The sequence below is a fragment of the Python bivittatus genome, unplaced genomic scaffold (genome assembly GCF_059951505.1).
Source record: "Python bivittatus isolate LINGU-HERP-01145 unplaced genomic scaffold, Pbiv_v1 ctg000700_np1212, whole genome shotgun sequence".
Taxonomy (NCBI): Eukaryota; Metazoa; Chordata; class Lepidosauria; order Squamata; family Pythonidae; genus Python; species Python bivittatus.
Window position 1 is genome coordinate 28,275,649 of NW_028277098.1, and position 24,866 is coordinate 28,300,514.

Here is a 24,866-nt window from a genome sequence, read left to right on the forward strand (position 1 = left end):
ACTGAACCAACACCCCGCCTACCCCTTTACGTACTGATTGGACAAGCTTGTCCCGTAGGCCTAGTTATTTTCCCTTAGGGTATTGGATGCGACGGTAAAGGCGAACGCCAACGTTCCGCCATTCGATTGGTCGACCGTCTTGTTAATCTCCATGAACCGTTCGATAGGGGAGAAGCTAGACCTATTCCAAAGCGTCTTAAAAGATGCCTGAAAAAAAGAAGCGGGAGCGAGTCGCCCTTGAAGGCATGAGAATTGCTTCTTGCAAATTCACGCATGTTCTTTCCCTCTTCGAATGTTTCTACTGGTCAGTTCCATGTGTATGGGAGAACTTTATAGATATTTTCTTTGCTCGAACCAGGCAGTACTTCAGTCATCCTGTCGGTTTAGGGGCCTATCAATGGGATGCCTATGCTGCCGGTCTGTGCCAACATGGCGATTCGAGACGGAGCCATGGGGCTTGGGCGCTATTGGATTTGGTTGCTAGCGACGCTTCAGGCGGTAAGAAGCACCGTTAGAAGTAGGAGAGTAGCGACTATGAGCTTGGGGAGCAGCCAACAACGGGGAGGGCGGTCTTGTGGCGAACTTATTTCTGTCAGTATTTCTGACTTGTTATTTCTTCGACTTCCGTGTCGTGTCGAAACGGTTCCATTGTGCAGGTACATTAGATTTTTTTAAAAGTAAAAGTTAAACTGGATACGGTCCTTGTAATACCGAAGTTAAACACTTTGAAATCAACGTAAGTTCGTCGTGGTTTTACTCGAATAAGTATGACTAAATCTATTTTAATCGATTCGGTATAATTATTTTGATGTTCGTCATTGGCTAAACTGGATACACCCCCTTTTTAACTTCTTAGTCATACTGCGGAACATATTGAAGAAAAAATATTAACTTGTTGATATATGAATATTAATGGATACTTTGGAACAGATGTCTTGGAAGTAAAACTAATAGGACTTTTACGTAATTAATTAGATTAAATTTTATTTATTTATTTAGTATGCCGCCCCACTTTCAACGACTCTCTTAGGTATGATTAGACCTTTAATTTCCAGCATTAAAATCACAGGCATCTCGGTAGCTTATAGATCTAGGTGGCTTATAGGTCAGTAGTAAAATCACTAACACCCAGTTGAAACAGAAATAAAAAATCCAGCCAATTATATATAGTAACTGAAGCTATAACATTGGTGTTAAAAGGCTTGGGAAATAAATGTGTTGAGCCCCACTGTAAATAGTAGCAATTCTAGAGTTTTGTGACTTGACACACCCATCTAGGAGCATTTGTAAGTTGGCAAATCTCCCTGTCCCCCCCATAGTAGCAGTTTTTGTGGGCATTTATACTATGTTTTCACCCTAGCAAGTAAGACTTTGGAGTGGCAAGTTAAAGCCTCTATTCAGCAAAAAGCTTCCTGAATGACCTTCGTCTACTCACTAGCCCTCAACCCAATCTGTCTTGCAAGACAGTTATGAAAATAAAGCAGATGAGCTCCTTTGAGGAACAAGATAAACATTTAATTACTAAATCAAGAGCTTACCACCTTCACCAGCTCTGCATAAATTCATGTTACCATTTTGAAAAGCTGGGCTTTTCAGTATACAAAGCCATAAGCTGATTTTCAAATTACTATGGCTAGCTCATATAACATGTTGAGCTAAAATCAAATATAACAGTTATATTTATGGTTAGTGCAGTATGTAAACTTAGACAGGAGAGAGAAAACACTTCCTGCAGCAGTAAACATTTCCATACAGCAAATAAATACAGTGAAATTGTATACTGTACAATTCAATACACTGAATTAAATTCTAGTGAATATAGTTCCCTTTTACCTGGGTCCTCTCAAAATAATGACCAAATTAAAATGTATGTTGTTTATAGACTGCACAGTAAAAGACTTGCTGAAACTTCCATAGTATAAAAATATAGATTGCCATGTTTTTGTAAGAGTTCCCCCCAAACAATCATCTGATGATGATGTGTTATGTCTTTTGTTGGCATCCTATAAAAAATCATGAAAATTTATGTAGTGTCTGAGTTTTGGAACCATATTGTTGTGTGATAATTCTTGATATTACCAGGTATGTATATGTTAATTTAGAGTAAGTTTTAGTGACATAAGGTAGGAATGGTAAATTACTGTGAATTTTTATAGTCTGCTTTTGAATAGCTAGTTTTTATTTCCTTCTTCTGTGACTGGTTATGATCATATGGCAGCCATTTTTAACTGGCTCAAATCACATGGCAGTTGTTTAGTAACTATATAGCATATTATAAAATGGCAAATATGTTTGCAGATTCAAAGAATGGAGAATGCTTGCCTTGGTAAACTGTTTAGTATTGCCTTCTTTTTAATGTGTGTGTGTGTGTACTTCATTATTGACACTTGTATATGTTTTTTTGAACTATTAATACTATTAGTCTAAAGCCAATGACCTCAATTATTGATGGATTATTAATGTAGGTAGTATTGTTTTATTTTATGAAACTATGATCATACTTGGTCCATATTTTAAAACAAATTCCTTTGTATGATTTCTTGTATGCCATGGGAAATGGAAGATCTTGAAAATACGTTATTTAGAAACTGTTACCTATGGACACTGAATTGTTACAGATATCTGTGTTAAAGTGATTGGTTGTGTAAATCTTATATGATTTCAGATATCTGCTTACGGAGCAGAATTATCATCAGAGGCATGCAGAGATCTTGGCTTTTCTAGTAACTTGTTGTGCAGTTCTTGTGACCTTCTTGGTCAGTTTGGCTTGAGTCAGTTGGATCCATTCTGCAGAAAGTGCTGCCAAGAAGAAGTTCATTCTGAAACTAGAAAGGTAGGTTTCATCATTATGCATAAAAAACTGTAACTTTCCTGTGTCACAATATTATCTACATTGAGAGTTTTTATTAAATTTTATTACTGTAAATTTTGGCCACAAAAGGTTGCTGATATTTTCATTTGTTAACATTACACTGATTTCCCTAATACATGAATGTCAAACATGAGTCAGCTGGCTGTCTGCTTTCTGTTTCTTGAGGGACTGTCTGCTTTCTGTATCTTGGGGGACTCTGTTAAGTTTGAGCAAAATGAAATACAATCAGATGTTAGATGAAATACAGTCAGCTGAAGGGAAAGCTGAGCAGATTCCAATTGTTAGTTTAATAACAGATTACTGTTTTAGTGGAAAAGTTCAATAGAATTTGTTAAACAGTTATATTTCCTTTAAAGTATAAAATGCCAGCCTTTAGGGCAAAAGCCAAATATTCATTGATGCTGTAATAAATGCAGCATACATGTTTGCTTTGCATTTTGTAATAGATTTGAAGAGTATTTATTTCTCCTACCTGAAGGGAGGAAAACATGTAGTTCAGATCTGAGTATTTCCATTTTGGCTTGTGGTAAACTGTTTCTCTTTAACTGTTCTTGCTGGCCTTCAGGAGAAGCCAATTAGTTGTATGATTATTGGTAATAGTTATTCCCATCTGTTTGAAATGCAAATGGAAATGTATGTTTCCATTCTTGAGTAAAAACATTATCAGATGCCACACATTTAAATGAAGTTAAAAACATAATATTTGTTAGTATAGTAATGAAATCTTTGCAGAGAAGTAATTTCTGTGTATAATTATCTTGTGCTGGACCAGGGTGATAAGAATGCTCAGTTCATTGTAAAGAGGTTTCTGAAAGAATTCCATTGTGCAATTGGCTTCAAATAAAGTGAAGTAACAACCTGTCTTCAATATCATGAAGGATAAAAACCCTGGGATAATCTCCAATCTGCATTGTTTTATAGAAAATTAATCTTCTACTTTTAGTAGATAGGTTCTCAATAATCATTATGTTGCGAGTGCCCTGTGCCTTGAATTGTATGCTTGATAATTCAGAAATTCTGTTTCAAGAAACAAAATTTGTATCTCAGATTTATTTATAGAGGTTTCAGAGTTACATAGTTGGAAGCTTCTATGAATATTGTGTCTTTCTAAAAAGGCATGAGTGAAGACTTCTTGACAACTTTGTTATTTTAAAAGCTGACAGTTTTTATTAAACATCGTATGAGCAACTGTTAAACACATTGACTTCCACAGATAACTATTGCATGTCACTGTAATAACTGATATATGACAATGTCTGAACTAGCCCATTGTTGCTTATATCCCATTATCAGTGTTAACTCTTTTTAAATTTTAGTTTAATATTATGACTTTTATCATGTCTGGACTGAATAAAAATGATAATCACATTATAATATATAATCACATAATATTTGAAACTATATTTCATATGTATTTTAAGCATTGGCCATCAAGATTTTGGTGAGTTAGCCAACTAATAGATGAAGTGGCACTGATGTGTAAATCATGCTGATGAATCTTTAAAATATAAATGAAAGATGTTTATTCATTATCATGTGCTTACCTAGATTGTGTAATGCTTAGAGTGGATTTTCAAGAGAAGAGGAAAGTGAGGGTCTATGTGTTCAACCTTTAATTTGCCTCCCCCTTTTTGTCTCCCCTTATTTTTCTCCTCTTGACTAGTACTGTCTTTTATGGAGCCAGATTGGGGAAAGATTTATAATAGAACAGGAACTGATTACATTTCTGAGGCCAAAATCTGCTGGCTTCCCCTATCACAAGCAAACTGACTGTGGGAAAAAGCCATATCCTAACACTTAGGCCCGTTGTATAACAGAGGGGGATCGTTCCAGAGAACAGGGACAGTCATGGAAAAGAATTTGAGTAGAGAGAATACATTATTTCCTTTGAGAAGTACTGGCAGAAGCCAATAACTAAGAGATATCAGTAAACTGGTTAGAGCAGCAAAACTTCTGGTATACCTATATGGACTGCCAACTATTAGCAGCTGGATCTATGACACCAAGAACAATGGCACTTGAGGTCTGTAGTTCAGATATAGAGGTTGAAAGGCAATCTCACTGTGAAGCCCTAATTAGGTAGGGATGAAGCTGTTTAGAGAGGCCGTGGAATCAGCAAAAGCAAGAATAAGAAGACCTCATCTACAGCGGATGGAAGGAAAGATCTATAGCGGCCTTTTGTGTAGGCTGAAAAGGCTTTGTGCAGATATGGAAGCACATGCTGCAGCCCTCTGCCTCAGCAGTGAAAATACTCATCCAATAGACCATGCAGAGGAGACAAGAATCAAGATACATACCTTTCAGCATAAAACCATTACCTCCCAGGGGTTCAGGCAGCTGTGGAAATTTGGATTCTAGAGATAGGCTAGTGGGGTTTTACAGTAGAGTTTACAAGAAATGTACTAGAACTCATAGAAAAGCCACAAGGTGGGTTTCTACCATCCCCATCTTCAAGAACAAAGGGAAATGCGATGAAGGTGGGGGGGACATTACTGGACATTGGTACACAACCAAAAATGGTCATCTTTGTTGTGCTTACTATATTTTTTATGGTTCCAAAGGAAAACAGAGATTGGACAGGTCTCAGGCCTCCAGATAAGTTAATCAGAATTTCAGGACATAGATATTAAAGTTAATGGCAGAAAACATCCTGCTGGATGACATTCTAAGTTTGATTATTTTGTCAGAGGTCTAGTTATACATCCCAATCAAGCATCCTGGGACTATTATTGACACTAAGAAAAGGGAGCCTTCCTATCCCAGGAACAGGAGTCTCATTAATTTAAAAAAAAAAAAAAAAGTAACTGGCTCCCTGAGTGGAGCTATCTAACTTTATAACACATTGCAAAATAGATAAGTTCACCTTCTCTAACAGCCTTTAGCCACTCTGTGCTGTGAAAAGTGCTGTTAGTGGGAATACTGCTGTCGTATATCTGTTTCCTGTTGGCTCTCTATCTGGTGACTGAGAATGGACTTACTGTGGCAAAATTGGAAGTTTTGTTGTTATATTGGAATATGCTATAAAAGAGGACAATACTTTGCTAAAATCAGTGCATGTGATTGAAGGCAGGGAGCTTTCTGCACAGGACAGGAAAAAAAAAATTAAGCCTTGTCTTCTGGATAGAAGAGGTAGCATAAATCCTATCATATTGGTCCATTTTCCAATGACCTGAAAGGACTTTACAGTAAGTTATACAACTGTTCTCTACACAGAGGAAGAAATTGCTGCCATATTCTTCCTGCCCAGGGAGACATTGTCTTTCCTCAGCGTAAAGTGAGTGCTAATCAGTGATCTCTGATTTTTTTCCTATATAAGCTATATATCAAAACACAATCAGTACTTTACCAGTCAAGTAAGATTAATAATAGCATATTTAAGTGTAAGTATAAGGAAGAGGCTAAGGAATTTCTGGTGACCTTTCACACACTCTTATTCCTGTTATTTTCTTGATTTGCCTTTTGGCTCAACTCTTTGGGCCTTGTCATTGAAGAATCAAATCTCGTTTGATGTGAAAGGGTATGTATTGCATGCTAATTTAATAAAGTTAATAATATGACGTCAAGGCAAACATCAAGAGAGTACAGAGCATAATTAACACAGTTACAAATTGAATAAGAGAATGGATAGTTAATACATTGGTTCATTACTGTGATTATCATTTTTATTGAGAAGTGTGCATACATGGGAAAAGATGATGCTTTATGGATTTGTCTATAGATAAGGATGGGATATGGGATAAATAGATAATAGTTTGTAACCTTAGAGGTGGTGAAGAGTTGCTAATTTTGTTCATACTTCTTGTAATGAAGGTTGGAAGTCACTTCTTTATTTCTTTTCTCTTTATTATATTCTTTTTTCTCTTTCCTTGCACTTTTTATCCTTTCTTTCTATTCTTTTTAAATTTGTTTGTATTAGATTTTATTATTATAATCAAAAAAGGAGTCTGCATACATGGGAAACAGCTGTTAGAATACCAGTATACTAACTCCCATGTAGAAACTAGTTTATTGTTAGCTATATATAGTATTATACATGTTACACAATTGTTTAGATATATAATTGTTTCAGCATTATCTTTGTTTTAGTCCTTCTACAAGACTGCATTTTAGAACTATTCTTAATGTGCCAAACTGGATTTTAACACATAATAGTATCCAAATAATGGAATGTGATCAAATAAATGTTAATTGATTGTTACACCCATCATGACTAGTAATTATTGAAAGCCTGTCTTCCTTAGATCTATCCAGTGAAGCCATCCAACATAGTAGTGATCACTACATTGTGAATTACTAAGCTAGTTAACTCTGTTCTGCACAGACATACTTTTTAATTAGTTAAAATTCTCCTATCTCCTCAGTGAAAGACATCCGGCATTGACAAATATATTTTTATTCTTTTTAAATATATTAATGATATTTTATTAATTTGTTTATTTTATTGTAGATTTTATTTTTGTTCGGAATTATAATCTTGTAACTTTAATGCATTTTAAATTATCCAGTGAAAATGTGGTTTGGAAAGGCAACATAAAACTTTTAAAAATAAGCACCTTCCACACACATTTTAGAGGAAGATGTAGATTTCATAGTTATAAATTTTGATAAATATAATGACAGATGTTTGCAGGATTAAACCCTCTCCATAATGTACTTATTAAATCATTGTGCAATGTTGAGTACATTGACCATTATTCCTCCTGCCTTCACATTGGAGCAGGCTTCTGCATGTACATCTGTTGCTGGATCAAGGAGTGCATGCAGGATTAATCAGGTGCGTGTTGGGACATATGTCCTCATATTCCCACTCAGCTAGTTAGACAAATTAGCACATGATTAGAGCACTGGCTATGGAGTTCCATAACTCCCATTAAGTGGTAGGATATTTCCTTTTATATCAGGGAATATTAAGATTTTATCCTCTTTATACTGCATCCCAGGGGAATGCTAGACATTTAAGTTTTCTTTTTTTGTACAGTTTACAGCTTATAAAAAAGAAAATATTTCGGTCATAATAAATTTATCCTGACTCAGGTATATTTGTACCAAGCAATACACTTCTTTACTTTAAGTGTCTGAAACTCTTAGCTCCACTTTCAGGCTAATTTAGAAGCTTTCTTTATCAGCATTACTTTAGGCAGCTGAACATTGTAAGCCTCTGTTTCAGTAGCACAAAATAATGCTGGCTTCTTGAAAAATGGAAGGAAGGGTGAAATGGAGGCCAAAGTAACTGCTTCAAACTAAAGCAAGGAAAAGTACCAACACCTTGCCATTGATATAAACAGCCATGCTTAAAAATCTCTGTTTCCCTATATCTGACTATATTAAAAGCAGTGTTCTTAATTATAAATCAATCTGATAATCAGAAGGAGCTGTTCTAAATGTTATAGACTGAATTGCAGTTACATATGGAAATTAAAAATGTTCTTAGACTTATATAGCCCACTGAAACAATATTATTATTGTTTAAATGGTGAGATTTCCATTGAAAATTATGTTTGTAGTTTTTTTTCAAAATGATGATTACCTTGAAAGTATTTGTTGAAAAAAAAAATAAAAATCTATTAAATCATCTGAAATGGAGGCGTGTGTGTATATGTGTATGTCTGTCCGTGCATGTATGTTTATACTATTTTGAAAAAGTTAAGCCTGCCAAAGTTTCAGTTACTTACGGCCTTCTCACAACATTTTGTTTTCAGTCTTGTAAGCTACTGCCCAGACAAATAAAACCTAGCATTAAAACAGACTTGTATGATGGATCTGTTGCACTTTTGAGTTGACTTTTCCCTCCTGCTTATTAGTGACAGTCAACTCTTTTGAAATTATCCTTTAGTTAATACATTCTTTAACTTGCATTTTCTAATTTCTAATACTAATCCAGTAGTTTCTGATATTCTTCACTGTTAGAACTTCATTTATAAACAAGAGTGAATCTAATGATTAGTCTGATAATGTGCGTGTGTGTGCATGCGTGCGCATGTATGTGTGTACACACACACACACACACATACACACACACACAAACATACAGGTAGTCCTTACTATCCGGCCACAACAGGGACCAGAATTTAGGTTGCTAAGTGATTTTGTCGTTAAGCAAATTGGAGCTGATTTTATAGCCTTTTTATGATGGTCTTTAAGCAAATCACTGCTGTCGTTAAGTGAATCCAGCTTTCCCAATGGACATTTTTTCCTGGAATTTGCTTAACAACCACATGATTCGCTTAATGTCCATGTGATTTACTTAACAACTGCAGTGATTCACTTAATAACCACCGTAAAAATGTTACAAATCGCAATCACATGACTCCAGGAGTTATGAAGCACTTTTCCCAAGGCATCGTAACTCCAGACCATTGCTAAACAAATGGTTGTTAAGTGAGGACTACCTATTACCTACACGCGCGCGCACACACACACACATTAATCTAAGAAGTCTGTTGTCTGCTAATCTGATCAGGTGGGTTCTGAAATGGAACAAGTATGTGAATCTGAGGCTTTGCTTTCTGCTTTCACAACAACAATTTTCATCAGAAAGACAACTGGCTTTTAAAGCAGAATGTCTGCCTCTTTCTTGGACAACAGGAATTACTGAACTGAAACATACAGCCAAATTCCAGCTGTGAGTCCATTCACAAACATTCATCTGTATACTCTCTCTTATGAACCTTCTCTGAATTCAGCACACACATGCTTTCATTGTTTTTTAAAACATAATGCTTCTTTTTTAGTATGCTGTGTCAGATATCTGCAGATTGTAATCAAGAGTGCATACTCATATGCATATACTCATATGCGTGGTCTTTTTAAAAGGCAAGGGCTGAAGCAGAACAGATGGTTGCTCCTAGTGCTTTTCAAGGCTCCATAATGAATTTCTCATGACAAATCTCTGTTTCCCCATTCTGGGAGGGAGGAAGAAAAGCATACTGGCATCATTCTCCAAAGCATTGTAATGGAGACTTAGTGTGAAGCCTTTTTCTGTTCTTGGAATAGAACCTTTGGCAGCCCAAAGGCTGTTATGTGTATATATATATTTTTATTTTTGCCTAATGGTCAACTGTCAACAGCTGCTCTGAAACAGCTTCCCATTTCTAAGTTTCCATCATTGACCAGGCATTGGGGCTAATATGGAAAGACATTGTTTGCACAACAAATAGTATGAGACAATGCATGTAGAACAGTGATCTGAGAATGCCCAGAAGCCAAGTAAGCTACTTAGTAGAAGTACTCCTTTGCATTATCAATGTTAACATTACAATATAAGGAAATTATTTCTACAAAGATTCCATAATTTCACTCTTCCAGTAAATGTTCTCTTGCAAAAAAAGGGGGAAAAAACCTGTACATGAAGGGAATAGATAAGAGAAATAGAAATAGTTGAAAACAGATCTTTGAGAATAATTTAAACCAAGTTGCCATGAAGAGCCGCCAGTTCCTGGTACTGATAATACAATAAAATATGTTTAGTGCTTTAGGCTAATATTACTTTCTATGACCTGATTTTGCTTCATTTTAAAGTCACTTTCTGCTACACTAATTAAAATATAGCTGTCACCTTTAAGGATTTTGACTGTTATTTTTAGTTTCCTATAGACCATATGCCTCTAGGCTTCTGCTGCAGGCTTTACCAAAATAGTATTAATTGCACAATGGACCTGATTCTCTTAGTTATGGCAATGTCAATGGGAGTACTTCTTCCCATTTTTCCTCATTTTTTTTTATAACATCAACAAATGAAACAATGTTCTCTTGAAAGTATAACTATTATGCTAGAGATAAAGCCTTGATATTCATCCACCATGTTAAGTTGTCATGTGATCCTATAACTGGGATGTGAAGAAGAAGAGAAATGTCTTGTAATAGGGCTAGAAATGGGAAAGGTTCATTCTAGAATAAGGAAAGGACAGGATTTTCTTTCTTGACTTTCATCCCAGATTCATTTTTAGCTTGAACTTTATTCCTGCTCGTCCTTCGAAATACACTTACAATTTTATTTTCATCTCAATCCAGTGAAGTAGATATATAGTTGAAATGCTGAATATTCTGGGATGACTCTGTTAGCTTCATAGTTGAATAGGGATTTGGTCATGAGTCTCTCAGGTCCTGCAATCAACATTTAGTTTAGAAATGGAGGCTCTCTTGGAGATGGTTTACATTATGTATTATTTATCAGTTTGCCAGGATTTCAGAAGAGATAATTTAGTGAAATATAGAAATAAATATAAGCTTGGAGTACTAAATTATGTTGAAATGCAAGATGCCAGTTTAAAAAAAAAGTTTATATGCATTTTTATTTTAATAATGAGAAGACATGGGTGAGCTACAATAAATGTCTGGTTTAGAGGAAAGACTGAGCCAGTCAATAAGCAGGTAGATGTGATTGAGCAAGAATTAAGCATTTCCCTTTCTCACTGATTTCAATGGAATATTTAGCTTGCAGATATAAACTTCCCTCTTGAGGAGATGTTTATGGATTTAGCTGTTAAAGTCTGCATAATTCTCCCTTGAAATCAGTAGGATTTAAATATGCCTGACTTCATTGTTTTTGGATATACAGGTAGTCTTGCTATCTAACCATTCATTCAGCAACCATTTGAATTTACGACAGCGCTGAAAAAATGGACTTAACTCATGCCTGAAGATACGGCTGTATAGCGCGCCTGCAGTCACACAATCAAAATTCGGGCACTTGGCAGCCCACCCACACTTACGACCGCAGGGGTGCTGCACCTCCCCCCACCCAGCTATCTCCCCCCAGCTATGCCTTTTTGGGTGCCCTGCACAGCAGCATTCAGTGGCCTCAGGGCTAGGGCTGAAGTCTCGCAATCCTTCAAAAACCTTCTGGTCTTCTCCAGATCTCACAAAAATGGAACACTCCAGGGAAGGGAAGGAGAGGCGTGGCTTCCAGAAGGTATGGGACATGTGGCTTCGGGAAGGAATGGGTGGAGCGGACGCCAGGTTTAAGGAAGGAAAGAGGGGCCAGGTGAGGAATGGAAGGACAAGAGCGCGAGGGGGACGGTGCAAGGCGATGAAGGCCAGGTGAGGAATCGGAGGATGGGAACAGCGTGAGGCAGCAAAGGCCAGTGGTGTGGGGTGTGAGGCATGAGGGCTTTATTTCTCAGTGGCAGCAGCAGCACTGTTCCTGAGTGCTGCTGTGCAGGGCAGCTGAAAGGGCAGAGATGGGGCAGAGATAGGCAGGTGGGGGAAGTTGCAGCGCCCTTGCAGTCATAGGTACTGCTGGGTTGGCTGAGGCTTCCAGGGGCAGCTGCAGCTTTGTGCCGCACTGCAGCACCTCCCCAACTTGCACGTGGTCTGCACTGGGCCTCCCCATCCCCTGAGGCATCCCTGCACATTTTACCTGGGATTTGTCCACTTAATGACCCATGATTCTCACTAAACGATGGCAGCTGGGAGTGCTGGGATTGCCATCGTGAAGTGAAGCAGTCACGTAATAATTCACTTAATGATCATATCGCTTAACGACCTAAATTCCGGTCTCAAATATGGTCAGATAGCAGGGACTACCTGTATTAGATAATTTTCCAGTGATACAAATAATAAAATTCCATCTTTATAAACTACAAATACTGTAAGTACCTTTAAATAAGCTTTCTCTTTTATCTGCATTTCCAAAATGCATTGTATCATTTTCACTGGTACCTTTTAGCTGCTTGGTCAGTACTAACTGTGATGAATTTCTGCATTTTGGCTCTGTTGTTTTGAATGTGTCTTGCTAATGTAATATCTTCATATGCATTTTCTTGTAGGTTTCCTTGTGTTGTTTAATTAAATCATGTTCGTAGTTTTATATTTCAGTAACTTGTACCTTTTGGCCTATTAATTCCTTTACCTGGAAGGCAAGGCATTCTAAACAGTAAACACTGAAAAGATCACAAAGAGAATGTGGCAGTGAGTAGATTCTAAGGCTTTTGCCTGTGTTGCGGTCCCTGGGCTTTCTGCTCCCCACCCAAGGTGAAGGAAGCAGGCAACACAGTAGCTGTCATGACAGAAAGCACAGCTAACCATACCATGCTTGAACTAGGTTGGAATGAGGTTTGATCAGTCTACTCTGATGAAATGTATGCATTTTATAGCAGCAGCATGTCAGGATGCACTGACCTCATTAAGGCAACATACAGGATTAAACATATAGAGATAAATAGAAACAAAACAAAATGGAACAGCTAAATATAGCAGCCCCTGGGTAAACATTTTAAAATATTAAAATAATCTGTCTTTAAAACTGGGGTGGTGAGGGTACTGACAAAGTCCTACCTCCTGGTACACATTAGTCTAACATTGGTGGGCCAGAGAATAGGACTTCAGACCCTGATCTAAGCAATTGGGAAGGATCATACAAATACAGGCAGTCCTTCAGATAATGTGGACTACACATTTAAGCTTTGAATCTAAAATGAGCACCTTGAATTGGATTTTGAAACAGACAACAAAAACCAGTGTCACAAATAGCAAATCAATATGATTTGAGCACTTTGTCCCATGAGTGTACAGGTAGTCTCACCTTATGACCACTCGTTCAGTGACCACTCAAAGTTATGACAGTGCTGAATGAGGGGGAGTTACAACCAGTCCTCGAAGTTGTGGCCATCGCAGCATCCCCACAGTCAAGTGATCATGATTTGGACGCTTGGCAACCAGCTCACAGTTACAATGGTTGCAGCACCCTGCAGTCACATGATCGCCATTTATGACCTTCCCTGCTGGCTTCCCATAAGCAGTGGGGAAGCTGGCAGGAAGTTGCAAGTTGTTCCTGCTGCTTTTTCTCATAAGGAGCCCCCAGGTGGCATGGAGCTCTCATCTGCCCATCTGCCTGTACTCCGTAGTGCCCGCTTTCAGTGCCTGCACTCCATAGCACCTGCCCGCATTATCCACCCGCCCATACTCCGTAGTGCCCACGCACCCCCAGCATCTGCCTGCCCATACTCTGTAGCACCCACCTGCCTGTACCTCTTGCACTCCGGCTGCTTGCTTGGGACATGGTTTCAGTGCCTCTTCCCAAGACGTGGTCATGCAAGGTCCTCGCCTAATGACCTGCGTGGTCCTCGCTTAACGATGGCAACAGGGACTGCCAGGATTGCCATTGCTAAGCAATGCAGTAATGCAGATGTCAGACTTTATGACCACATTGCTTAGCGATGGAGATTCTGGTCTCTATTGCCATCATAACCCAAGGAGTACCTACCAGCTTTTGCATGCTGTATTAGTGGCAGTTTCCATACTACCTTCAGTGGGCTATAGAACATACTACTGTAATGAAATAAATTCAAGGCTTGTGTTACTATGGCTAGGTCCATTTTTTTTAGCCGTCTTTCAAACCAACCTAAAATGTTTTTTAAAAATCATTAAAAGTGCCAGAATTTCTTAGAATTGAATTGCATAGACTGAATCCAGTAGTATGATTATCACTCCATCTAGAATTGCATCTAAATATAATTCTGGCTAAGTATGTTAGCCCTTGTCCCTCCAAATTGTCCCTAGACATCTGTCCATGCTTTCAGTGTCTCTTAGGGGAATGTTTCCTCTGCATAATTTTGTGTGAACTGGAGAGAATGTAGGCAGTTTTTTAAAGGTAATGTGCAGAATGTGCTGTCTTGCACAACATTATTAGTTAGTAATTTACTAGAGGTGTCCTTTATCCTTAGACGACCAATGTATTATAAAATTCAAGCATGTGCATCAATTATCTTCGTAATTTTTTTCTATAAAATATATATATATAAAGTTGGATTGATGCTTCATGCGATGAGTAATAATGTTGGTTCAGATTGTTAATATATGTTACTAATCTCTTACAGCTCTATGCAGGAGCAATCCTTGAAGTGTGTGGATGAAAATTGGGGAGGTTCCCTCAGGTTCAGGGTAAGTGCAATTGCAGTGGTTGGTATTTCTTTTCAGTGTCGTTACACCCCATAATTTGTTTAAATTCTGAAGGAATGTCTAGTCTGGCATAGTATGTGTAGATACCCAAATAATTTATAAGGGATGGTCAGTCTGTTTTTCCTCCACATTTTGACCTCTTGTTCCTGTCAGTGGTAGCCAGCATGGCCAGCAGTGAAATCTGATGGGAGTTGTAATCCATCAAAATTTGGAGGGTTTTATCTTTTCCAGTCTATGACTATATAAAACATTTGAATTCCAATTTATAGAAAAAGGAAATAGCATATTTGAGAAATGAAGAAAGAGAGAATTGTATATTTAAAGGAAAGCAGATTGAATAAAAATCATGAATAACTGAGGCATTCTCATTTATTCATTTATTAAATTTCTATTTGGGGAAAAATATTGTCTCATCTTCAAAACTTTATACAGAAGTTCACTGCACTTCACAAGTTTTTAAAAATTATGTAGATCTACGTAATAAATGACAAAACCAGAAAAAGTCTTGTGGCAGCTTAAGGAATGAATAGGCAATCTGGAGGACCGATTGCCTAATTTATTCAGGCAAGGTTTCGCAGACAACATCCAGAAAACAGATAGTCCTCAATTTATGACCACAATTGGGACTGGAATTTCCATCACTAAGCAATGCAGTTGTAAAGTGAGATGTCGTGACTGCATTGCTTAGTGATGGCAAACCCAGCACTCCCCATTGCCATCGTTAAGCAAATTCCAACAATCGTTAGCCAAGGACCCACCACAATCCAAGCCATTCCAGTCTCGGTCTCTCCTAGCCTTGAGCCTCAGTACGGTAAGGGACTGCCTCCAACTTCCCCCACCCGTCTATCTCCCCCCATCTCCCCCCTTTTGGCCACTCTGCACCCTGCCTTGAGGGGCAGCAAACAGCCCCAGAACTGTGCAGCTCTGGGGCTGCTTGCCATGCTGCGGCTCAGGGGGTTCTTGGCCCTCCTTCCCTCTTCAGTCACTCGCACACACTGCTCCCTCCTTGGCTCACTTGCACACATCAGTGCCCTCCTTCCCTCATACCAGCACCCTCCTTCTCCCTTCACTCACTTGCACACACCAGCACCCTTTTTCCTTCCTTTGCTCGCTCGAGGACTCTCCAGGGGCACTTTCAGTGTGCACTTTGCAGTTCATGTTGGAAGTTGCTGGCTTTCTCCTTCCTCCTGAAAAGCCCCAGAGCCACAGCATAGCGTGAAGGGGGCACAGTGCATGCAATCAAGCAAAGGAGGGTATGTGAAGAACACACACATATGGATGTACGTATATATGTATATACTTACACATAAGTATATATATAATAGTTATATATGAGTTGTCCATAAGTCAGACATTCTTAACCCAGGGACTGCCTAGATAGAAATATAGATAATATACTGTATATATACAGTGCATTTGGAAAGTATTCAGACCCCCTTCACTTTTTTCAATTTTGTTATGTTGCAGCCTGATACTACAATCGTTCAAATTCATTTTTTTTCTCATTAATCTACAGTGCCCAATAATGACAAAGTGAAAACAGAATTTTAGAAATGTCTGTAAAGTTATTAAAAAGACAAAACTGAAATATCACATGTACTTAAGTATTCAGACCCTTTACTCAGTACTTTGTTGAAGCACCTTTGGCAGCAATTACAGCCTTGAGTGTTTTTTAGTATGACGTGACAAGCTTTGCACACCTGGATTGGGGGATTTTCGGCTATTCTTCTTTGCAAATCCTCTCAAGCTCAATCAGATTGGAAGGGGACCGTCGGTAGATAGCCATTTTCAGGTCTCTCCAGAGATGTTCAATAGGGTTCAAGTCAGGGCTCTGGCTGGGCCATTTTAAGACATTCACAGAGTTGTCCCTAAGCCATTCCTGTGTTGTCTTGGCTGTGTGCTTAGGATCGTTGTCATGCTGGAAGGTGAACCTTCAGCCCAGTCTGAGGTCCTGAGCGCTGTGGAACAGGTTTTCATTGAGGATATCTCTGTACTTTGCTCCATTCAGCTTTCCCTCAACTCTGACCAGTCTCCCAGTCCCTGCTGCTGAAAAACACCCCCACAGCATGATGCTGCCACCACCATGCTTCACTGTTGGGATGGTATTGGGCAGGTGATGAGCAGTGCCTGGTTTCCTCCAGACATACCGTTTAGAATTGAGGCCAAACACTTCAATCTTGGTTTCATCAAACCAGAGAATCTTGTTCCTCACAGTCTGAGAGTCCTTCAGGTGCTTTTTTGCAAACTCCAAGCGGGCTTTCATGTGTTTTGCACTGAGGGGAGGCTTCCATCTAGCCACTCTGCCAGAAAGCCCAGATTGGTGGAGGGCTGCAGTGATGGTAGTCCTTCTGGAACTTTGTCCCATCTCCACACAGGATCTCTGGAGCTCAGTAAGAGTGACCATTGGGATCTTGGTCACCTCTCTTACTAAAGCTCTTCTCCCCCGATTGCTCAGTTTGGCCAGGCAACCAGCTCTTGGAAGAGTCCTGGTTGTGCCAAACTTCTTCCATTTGAGAATTATGGAGGCCACTGTGCTCTTGGGAACCTTCAGTGCAGCAGAATTTTTTCTGTAGCCTTCCCCAGATCTGTGCCTTGCAATAATCCTGTCTCTGAGCTCTGCAGGCAGTTCCTTTGACCTCATGGCTTCTGCTCTGATACAGTAGGCATTGTCAGCTGTGAGGCCTTCTATAGAGAGGTGTGTGCCTTTCTAAATCATGTCCAATCAATTTAATTTACCACAGGTGGACTCTAATCAAGGTGTAGAAACAGCTCAGCAATGATCCAGAGAAATGGGAGGCACATGTGCTAAATTTCAAGTATTGTTGCAAAGGGTCTGAATATTTATGCCAATGTGATATTTCAGTTTTTTCTTTTTAATAACTTTACAGACATTTCTAAAATTCTGTTTTCACTTTGTCATTATGGGGTACTGAGTGTAGGTTAATGAAAAAAAATGAATTTGAGCGATTGTAGTATCAGACTGCAACATAACAAAATTGAAAAAAGTGAAGGGGGTCTGAATACTTTCCAAATGCACTGTAAGTAGATTTCTAAGAAGTGTTCAGTGTAAGAGATTTTGTTACAATTGTTCTGTTCAGCATCTCTTAGATCTTAACCTGCACCCAGCCATTTTCTAGTAAGAATTACTGGTTTTGTTCTGAGGGCTTTGTTTTCTACGTGTCACTTGAATAACTGTAATAGAATGTAAGACTAGATGAAGGTCATTCTGCTTCTTCAAAAGATGGAATATTTTTAGATTGTATTGAATTGTGTAACCTGTTATTGCCAAGGCTCTCAAGGCAATATCTCTTTTTTTAAAGTTTACTTTTGTCTGATGGAACCCATTTTTTTTCATTACTGAATATCCCAAAACTGGGACATTTGTTTTCTGTACTCTTAAGTACATTATTTTTATTTTTATAATAAAGGGTAGTTCTTACAGTTTAGCTGGAAAGTTTTGATACAGGAATAGCTGTACCATATTGACAGTGCTGATCTATGAACATTTTATTTATTCATATAGCAACTTGTGCATCACCCCACTCCAGAGACTCTAGGTCATTTACAATAATAACATCAACCAATAAGAAGTAACTCCGACAGACAGAGTAAAAAAGACACATTAGCCCTATATAATCTCAGGCAATCTGTCCATATCACTAGTGCAAAAGTCATACAGAATAAAATGCTCTTTAGCGCCTTATAAGCCAGCAAGTTAGAGGCCCCATGAACCTCAGAGGAAAAGGTGCTCCAAACCTCCAAAGCAGGAGGTTGCCACTGAGAAGTGTGTAGATTCCCTTCACCTCAGGATCTTCAGCATATTTTCTGGGAAAAATGCACCGGACAGATCACATCTGGCTGGGAGATTGTCTTGAAGGTCTTTGAGGACTAAGCCAGGTAGGGCTTTAGAATATAAATCCAGCACTTTAAATTGCACCCAAAAATATATTGTCAGCGAAGGCTGCCACAGAAGAACCCATGTTATGCTGCTATACCTCCTCTTGCCTATTAGCCCTTGGGCCAACTGCAGTTTCTGGTCATCTTCAAAGCCAAAATTCTATAGACCAGATTGCAGCAGTCTAAATGTAAGGTGATAAAGACATGAGTCACTGTCTATATCTTTTTGGTCCCAGAAAGATATACCAGCCAAAGCTGGACAGAGGACTCCTTGGCCATGATCTCCACCTCCTGAGTCCAGCAGGACACCCAAGCCATGGCTCTGCTCCACTGAGCTAAACTGAATAGATTACCTACACGCAGTGGCTCCGTCTTGCAAGGATTTGATTTGAACCTGTTCTGCCCCATCCTGTAGAGAACATAGGGCTGGTGCATCCAAGCCCTCACAGCTTGTAGACATTAAGCAAGAATAAAAAATACATACTGATATTTTGTAGACTGGTTCTCCAGAACTGTAGAAACAAATAAATACGTAGGCTCCTAATAATGCTTCAGTCAGAGAGATGCTTTGGAAGTCCCATCCTTAACGGCTTTCATTTCAATTCAACTCCAGTCTTTTTTTATAATTCTGATAAATCTGGAATTCAGTTTCCCAGACATGTCAAGGTATTTTAATTGATTTACAGATTTTTTAGATTTTAGCTCCATGTTACTTTTAGATGAAACTGAGTTCCTGAGGAACAAGCAACTTTAGTTTCTAATATAAATCCAATATAAAGGTGAACTTCATTTCTTTGTTGAATTCATAATTTTAAGAATAATTTAATTTATTAAATAATTATTTAATCATAATGTTTAAAGCAAAGCAATTAAAGTTATGAGGCCTTTTGAATCACTTTCTTATTTAAATTTTGAAATTGCTTAAAATGAATGTATCTATTCAGGCAGTGCTCCAATAGATGAATGGATGGTGAATGCTATAATTTAATTGGGTTTCTATCCACTGACATTATTTAAATCTGCTTTCATATAAACAAATTATTATCTAAAGTGGATGATCATTAGCACAGCCAGCAGTAATTTGTGTGATCTCAAAATCTAAAGAACCTTCATTGTACAGGCATTTGGATGAAATATGTACTAGAGTATGAAGTGAAATTAAAAGAGGAAGTTGTTTCAAAGGAACACCTTATTAATGCCCATCATGTTTCAAAACTGACTCTTTCAGATATAAAATGGGTATAAAACACTTGAGGTATCGCTGCAGGTCCTGTTGTAAATATATTTGTTAGTAAATGTCAAAAATAGGATACATTAACATGAAACAAGGGATGTGGCAACAATCATAAATAAAATACCCAAATAGTGTTAAACTGAAACAAAAACAGCAAATATGATGAAGAGCACCAGTCTGTGATCCACATAAAATAGTCAACACTTTGATCCTAATACCGTTCCTCTCTTACAATGGGATACTTATTTAAAAACAAATACAGGTACTCCTCACGTAGTGACCACAATTGGGACCAGCAACTCCATCACTAAGTGCCACAGTCACTAAGTGAAACCTCACATGACCGTGGCAGGCTTACGACCTTAACTTCTGCTGTGGTTGTTAAGTGAGACATCACATGACCACGATTTGCAATTTTATTGCTGGCTTCTCCGTTGACTCTGCTTATCAGAAGCCGGTTGTGAAGTGTGCAAATGGCAATCACGTGACCACGGGATGCTGCAATGGTCATAAATGCAAGGACTGGTCATAAAGTTACTTTTTCAGTGCCATTGTAACTTTGAATGGTTGCTAAATGAGGCAGTCGGTAAGCAAGGTCTACCTGTAGGGTATTAACATTTAATTATTTCATGTTATCTATAAGAAAGCAAAATGACATCTTTGCTGAGTCTATCCAGAGTTCATTTTATAAAATAACTGAAAGTAATGCTGAGATTTGAAATACTTTCTCAACTGTCCCTTGTCAGTAGTAGTCTGTTTCTTACAAAAGCATGTCTATTTTTAACTGAAAACTTGTTTTAACTGAGCAGTATTCTTCAGATCCACCAAAATGGGCTTGTAGTTTGCAGTTCCTGGAATTAGAGCAGTTGCTTTCAAATATAGAGATTGTCTACCAGAGATTATTTTTTGTTACAAAAATTAGTTACTTTAAGGTTAAAAGGTAAGTATTGTGAGTGTTTGTGCACTAAAGAAGCACCAAGCAGATCATGGTGAAGGCCCTAAAAAGCAGGTGCCTGGTTGGTTTCACACACACATCACTTCTGCCTGAAACATGCATATCTCAGCCCTGAACCTAACTGTCAAATGGATGGAATGTTGTGCAAATCCCTGTAATTCCACACTCATTCTCTCATTTTAACCTACTGCTGTCATGATATGGATTCATTACTTCTGTTTTAGGATAAATATCTATTTTCTCTCAAGAAACTAATAAAATCTCATTTATTGTAGTGGAAATGGCATTTTTCATCTAGCATCACTGTTTTTTCCTTCTTCCTTTTTTAAATTAAAATTCTCTTGACACTTACTCATCCTCAGATAACTTCACATATTGAGAGTGTCTCAACAGAAAATAAAGCAGGTTGTTTATTGCCTTTTTTTAATCCAGAAGGTGCCTCAGTTCATTTTTACTAGTGTGAGAAAGCTGCAAACTATACAATATGTCTTATAGTTTTGAATTGACATCAGACAGAGCAACACTGGTATTAGACTTATTTCTATCATCCTACTTCATTTTGTTCTTGGCACAGTGAGAACTGGTCTGTCTCATGTTACTGAAAAAGCAAGAGAGAAATCTGTCTACAAAGGAATATCTTTGAGTTGATGAAATATTCCATACTACTATTATAAATACTGCAAGCTTTTAATCCTTCAGTCAACAAAGCAAATTTGCAGCTCATCTGGACAGTTGCTGAGTTTACTCATTGCATTACACATAATAGGATTTATTTGGATTTGATTTAGCATAGTGTGTGAACTTAGCCACTGTGGTTGGTATACCATAGTTCATCACTTTGATAAATCTCATAAATCTAGCTAAATTTTGTGAGGTGAAGGGGACAAGAGCCAGAAAATGATTTTTTTTTCAACATGGTTCCCATATTGTGGAACATCCTTCTTCTAGAAGCTGATTTGGCCCCCTTAGCAATGGTTTTCCAGAAGGTTGTGAAGGTTGTACTCTTTCAAAGGGCTTGACTGTGCGCCAGCTGGAATTGGGTTTTATTTGTTAATTTATTATTATTTTATTGTATTTTTTTAGTTTGATTATTTTGATCTGCTGATATTGTAGTGGTTTTATTTCTTTTTTGCAAACCACTGTGAGGCAATTATGATTCCATGGCATATAAGTAAGGTTGATAAATAAATAGCTGTGGGTTATTCATCAGCCCATTGTTACGTCATGGTTTAGTGTTATATGCAAATCTAGCCAGCTAACTTCCTGATGATACCTGTCTGCTTTCTCTACTTCTGATCCAACATGCAGCCACGTTAGCATTCATATGCTGGCCAGGACAATAGAGTAGGATACTATGGCTATGACTATACTATAATGCATGATAAACATGTAGAACATTTGCATGTCTGTATTAGGTAGGAAAAATGAATAAGAAATTACTGTAAGCACTTTATGGTGGTCAATAGTGCTCCCTTTTTTCATATCCTGTGACACTAATCATAATTCAATGGCTATCTATTTTCTTGAGGTGGTATTCTCATTCAGTTGTCTTTAATATGTGATGTTCATAGTAGTATTCTAAACTCATTTTTGCCTTCCAATTAGACTTTTAAATCTATAAACATTTAAATTCCTTAATGCATAAAAACTAATACAGTATTTACTTGGAGAAGTTATACTTATTTAGAATTCCTTTTTCTTTCCTTTGAATTCTAGCTTTTGTCAAGAGTGACAAGCCCAAACTGTTCAGGGGACTACAGATTAAGGTAAGTATTGATTTTGACTGGTTCTTGTACTGCCTTTTTATTTTTTCTAATTAAAAACTCATAAAATAATATCTTCATATGGGATAAAATATTATAAAGCATTTAGAAATCTTTCATGCATAGAGAGCGGAAGTCCAACTAAACAAGCCAGGAACATGTTCAGCCATTTTCTAACTACTTTATTACAACATATTCTATAAGAACATGCATACACACATTCATGCACACCCAGAGTATATGCCTACCAAAAAGGACAAAAGGAGAGACCTCTTCTCATTCACTAGTCAAGATGTGAGTTGGGAGATTCCAAAGAACTCTTTGTAGGTGAATCTGTTTTCCAATTCCATACTTCCATCTTTTATGCCTAACGAGTCATGGTACCTGTGCTGATAAGAAAACTTCTTATAGCAAGTTTTCATTCACAGTTTGTTCGCCCTTGTACATTTTCTCCTTGTTTGGTGTTTTCAGTTTTTTCTCAAGGGAATAAAGCCTTGTTTATTATAAATCATGGTTTATATTTTTTTCATGTTTATCAGCTCTAAAGGGTGCTAGTTGATGGTTAAGTTTGCGTTCTTCTGCTCTCTTACTGTGTTCTCCCCTTTGTCCCCCTTCTTCTGGTCAGTTAGTAATAGGTGGATGGATATAGAACATACAATTCAGAAGAATATAGAGAATTCAAGTATACATTTTATATCAAAAGATGCAAATGATAGATTTAATCAATAATAATATAAAATAGTGACTAGCTTGGTTACTTGTATAAAAAAGAAATTTAACTTTTAAGGAGGCAATAATGTTGAATTGATATCTTCTCAATGTAAAATAACTTGTACTAGTACTGATTCATTTATAAATTTTAAAGATATGAGGGCAGTATTTTTATCCGTAATGATTTTTCAATATTATTTATATGATGGTATCAAAGTGCCTTTAAATTCTGTTAACTCCATGAATCCAGTTGCCAAGAGCTTTTCCATTGATGTTCTGTAGCAAAAATTATGCTTTCCATTGAATGAATAACACAGAAATTAGGAGTGATAATATATATTTGATCTTTTCTACTCCAACCACAACTCTGCTTTATTTAATGACAACATCCAGATAATTCTGCTGGATCTAATGTTCATCTCTGATGATGGTATTTTTTGCAGTCAGGGTCATAGACTTGGATTCACTGATCCAATTTTGTCCAGACTCAGTTAAAGCAGTACTGCCCTGTGTTTGACCTTTTCCTCAGAACATAAATAAATACAACAGCCTTTACAACAGGCTACAATAATTAACTCAGTATAAAACTGAAATTTGAACTTTGACAGGGAAGATGAGATTTGACCATGCAAAATAGGCTGAATGTTTTTAATCCAGACAGACAGTAACCTTGAATTTATTTTTCTCTACAGTATGTGCGTGGCTCTGACCCTATACTGAAGCTCTTGGATGACAGTGGGAATATTGCCGAAGAACTGAGCATCCTCAAATGGAATACAGACAGCGTAGAAGAATTCTTAAATGAAAAGCTAGAACGTCTCTAAATACTTCCTCCTTTTACAAAGAATTGAAATCTTGATTTCTCATATTACTTTTCATCATCATAATCCCATATCCCATATTACATGGATATTGATTATAAGAAATTTCAAGCAAAGCAGAGTTTATAAATTGGCAGGCTGAACAAATGGCTGTCAGGTACAGTTCAGTTCACCTTTATAGATGGAGATCTTTAATGATAGGCTTTGATACAAATCTGATGCAAATACTGAAAATTGTTACAATTTGGTTATTTTTCTTGGAAGAAAGCCTATTTGTCAGCTCCAAATAATTAGGTGAATGTTCTGTCTTTGCATATAAGTGTGCACATTAGTTATGCTGCCACTCATTATACAGGGATGGGACATTGGTACCAAATAAGATATTTTCCATTTCCCCCCAAAATACCTGCTAGCTTCCTTTGCATTTTGTATTTCCTAACTATCCTTTTTTTTAGAACTGAGAATATTCATAATGGGCCTTTGCTTTTTTTAAAAAAAATGGTGTGTGGTTTTGGAGGGATTCATGCTGTTGGATGACTGGAGAATGCTGGGGAATTGCACTTAATGATGACTACATAGAAAGCCTTAAACGAAGGCATATGTATGTCTGATGTCAGGTGTACTTTCACTAAATTGTTTTATCATCTTCAGCAGACATGAGTTCAGTGAAGAGGAAAATTATTTGAGAGGGCAATAAATTACTTCACAAATAATG

The 24,866-nt window shown here is 37.6% G+C and overlaps 1 protein-coding gene across 1 annotated transcript; it reads left to right on the plus strand.

Annotated features, from left to right (window-relative positions):
* The first annotated feature begins 339 nt into the window (after window positions 1–339).
* SELENOF (selenoprotein F) lies at window positions 340–24,866 on the plus strand. Its single transcript, XM_007423785.4, has 5 exons — window positions 340–498; window positions 2,666–2,833; window positions 14,689–14,752; window positions 22,573–22,622; window positions 24,023–24,866. Exons 1-5 carry the CDS (start codon window positions 403–405, stop codon window positions 24,152–24,154), a joined length of 510 nt encoding a protein of 169 aa, XP_007423847.3. The 5' UTR covers window positions 340–402; the 3' UTR covers window positions 24,155–24,866.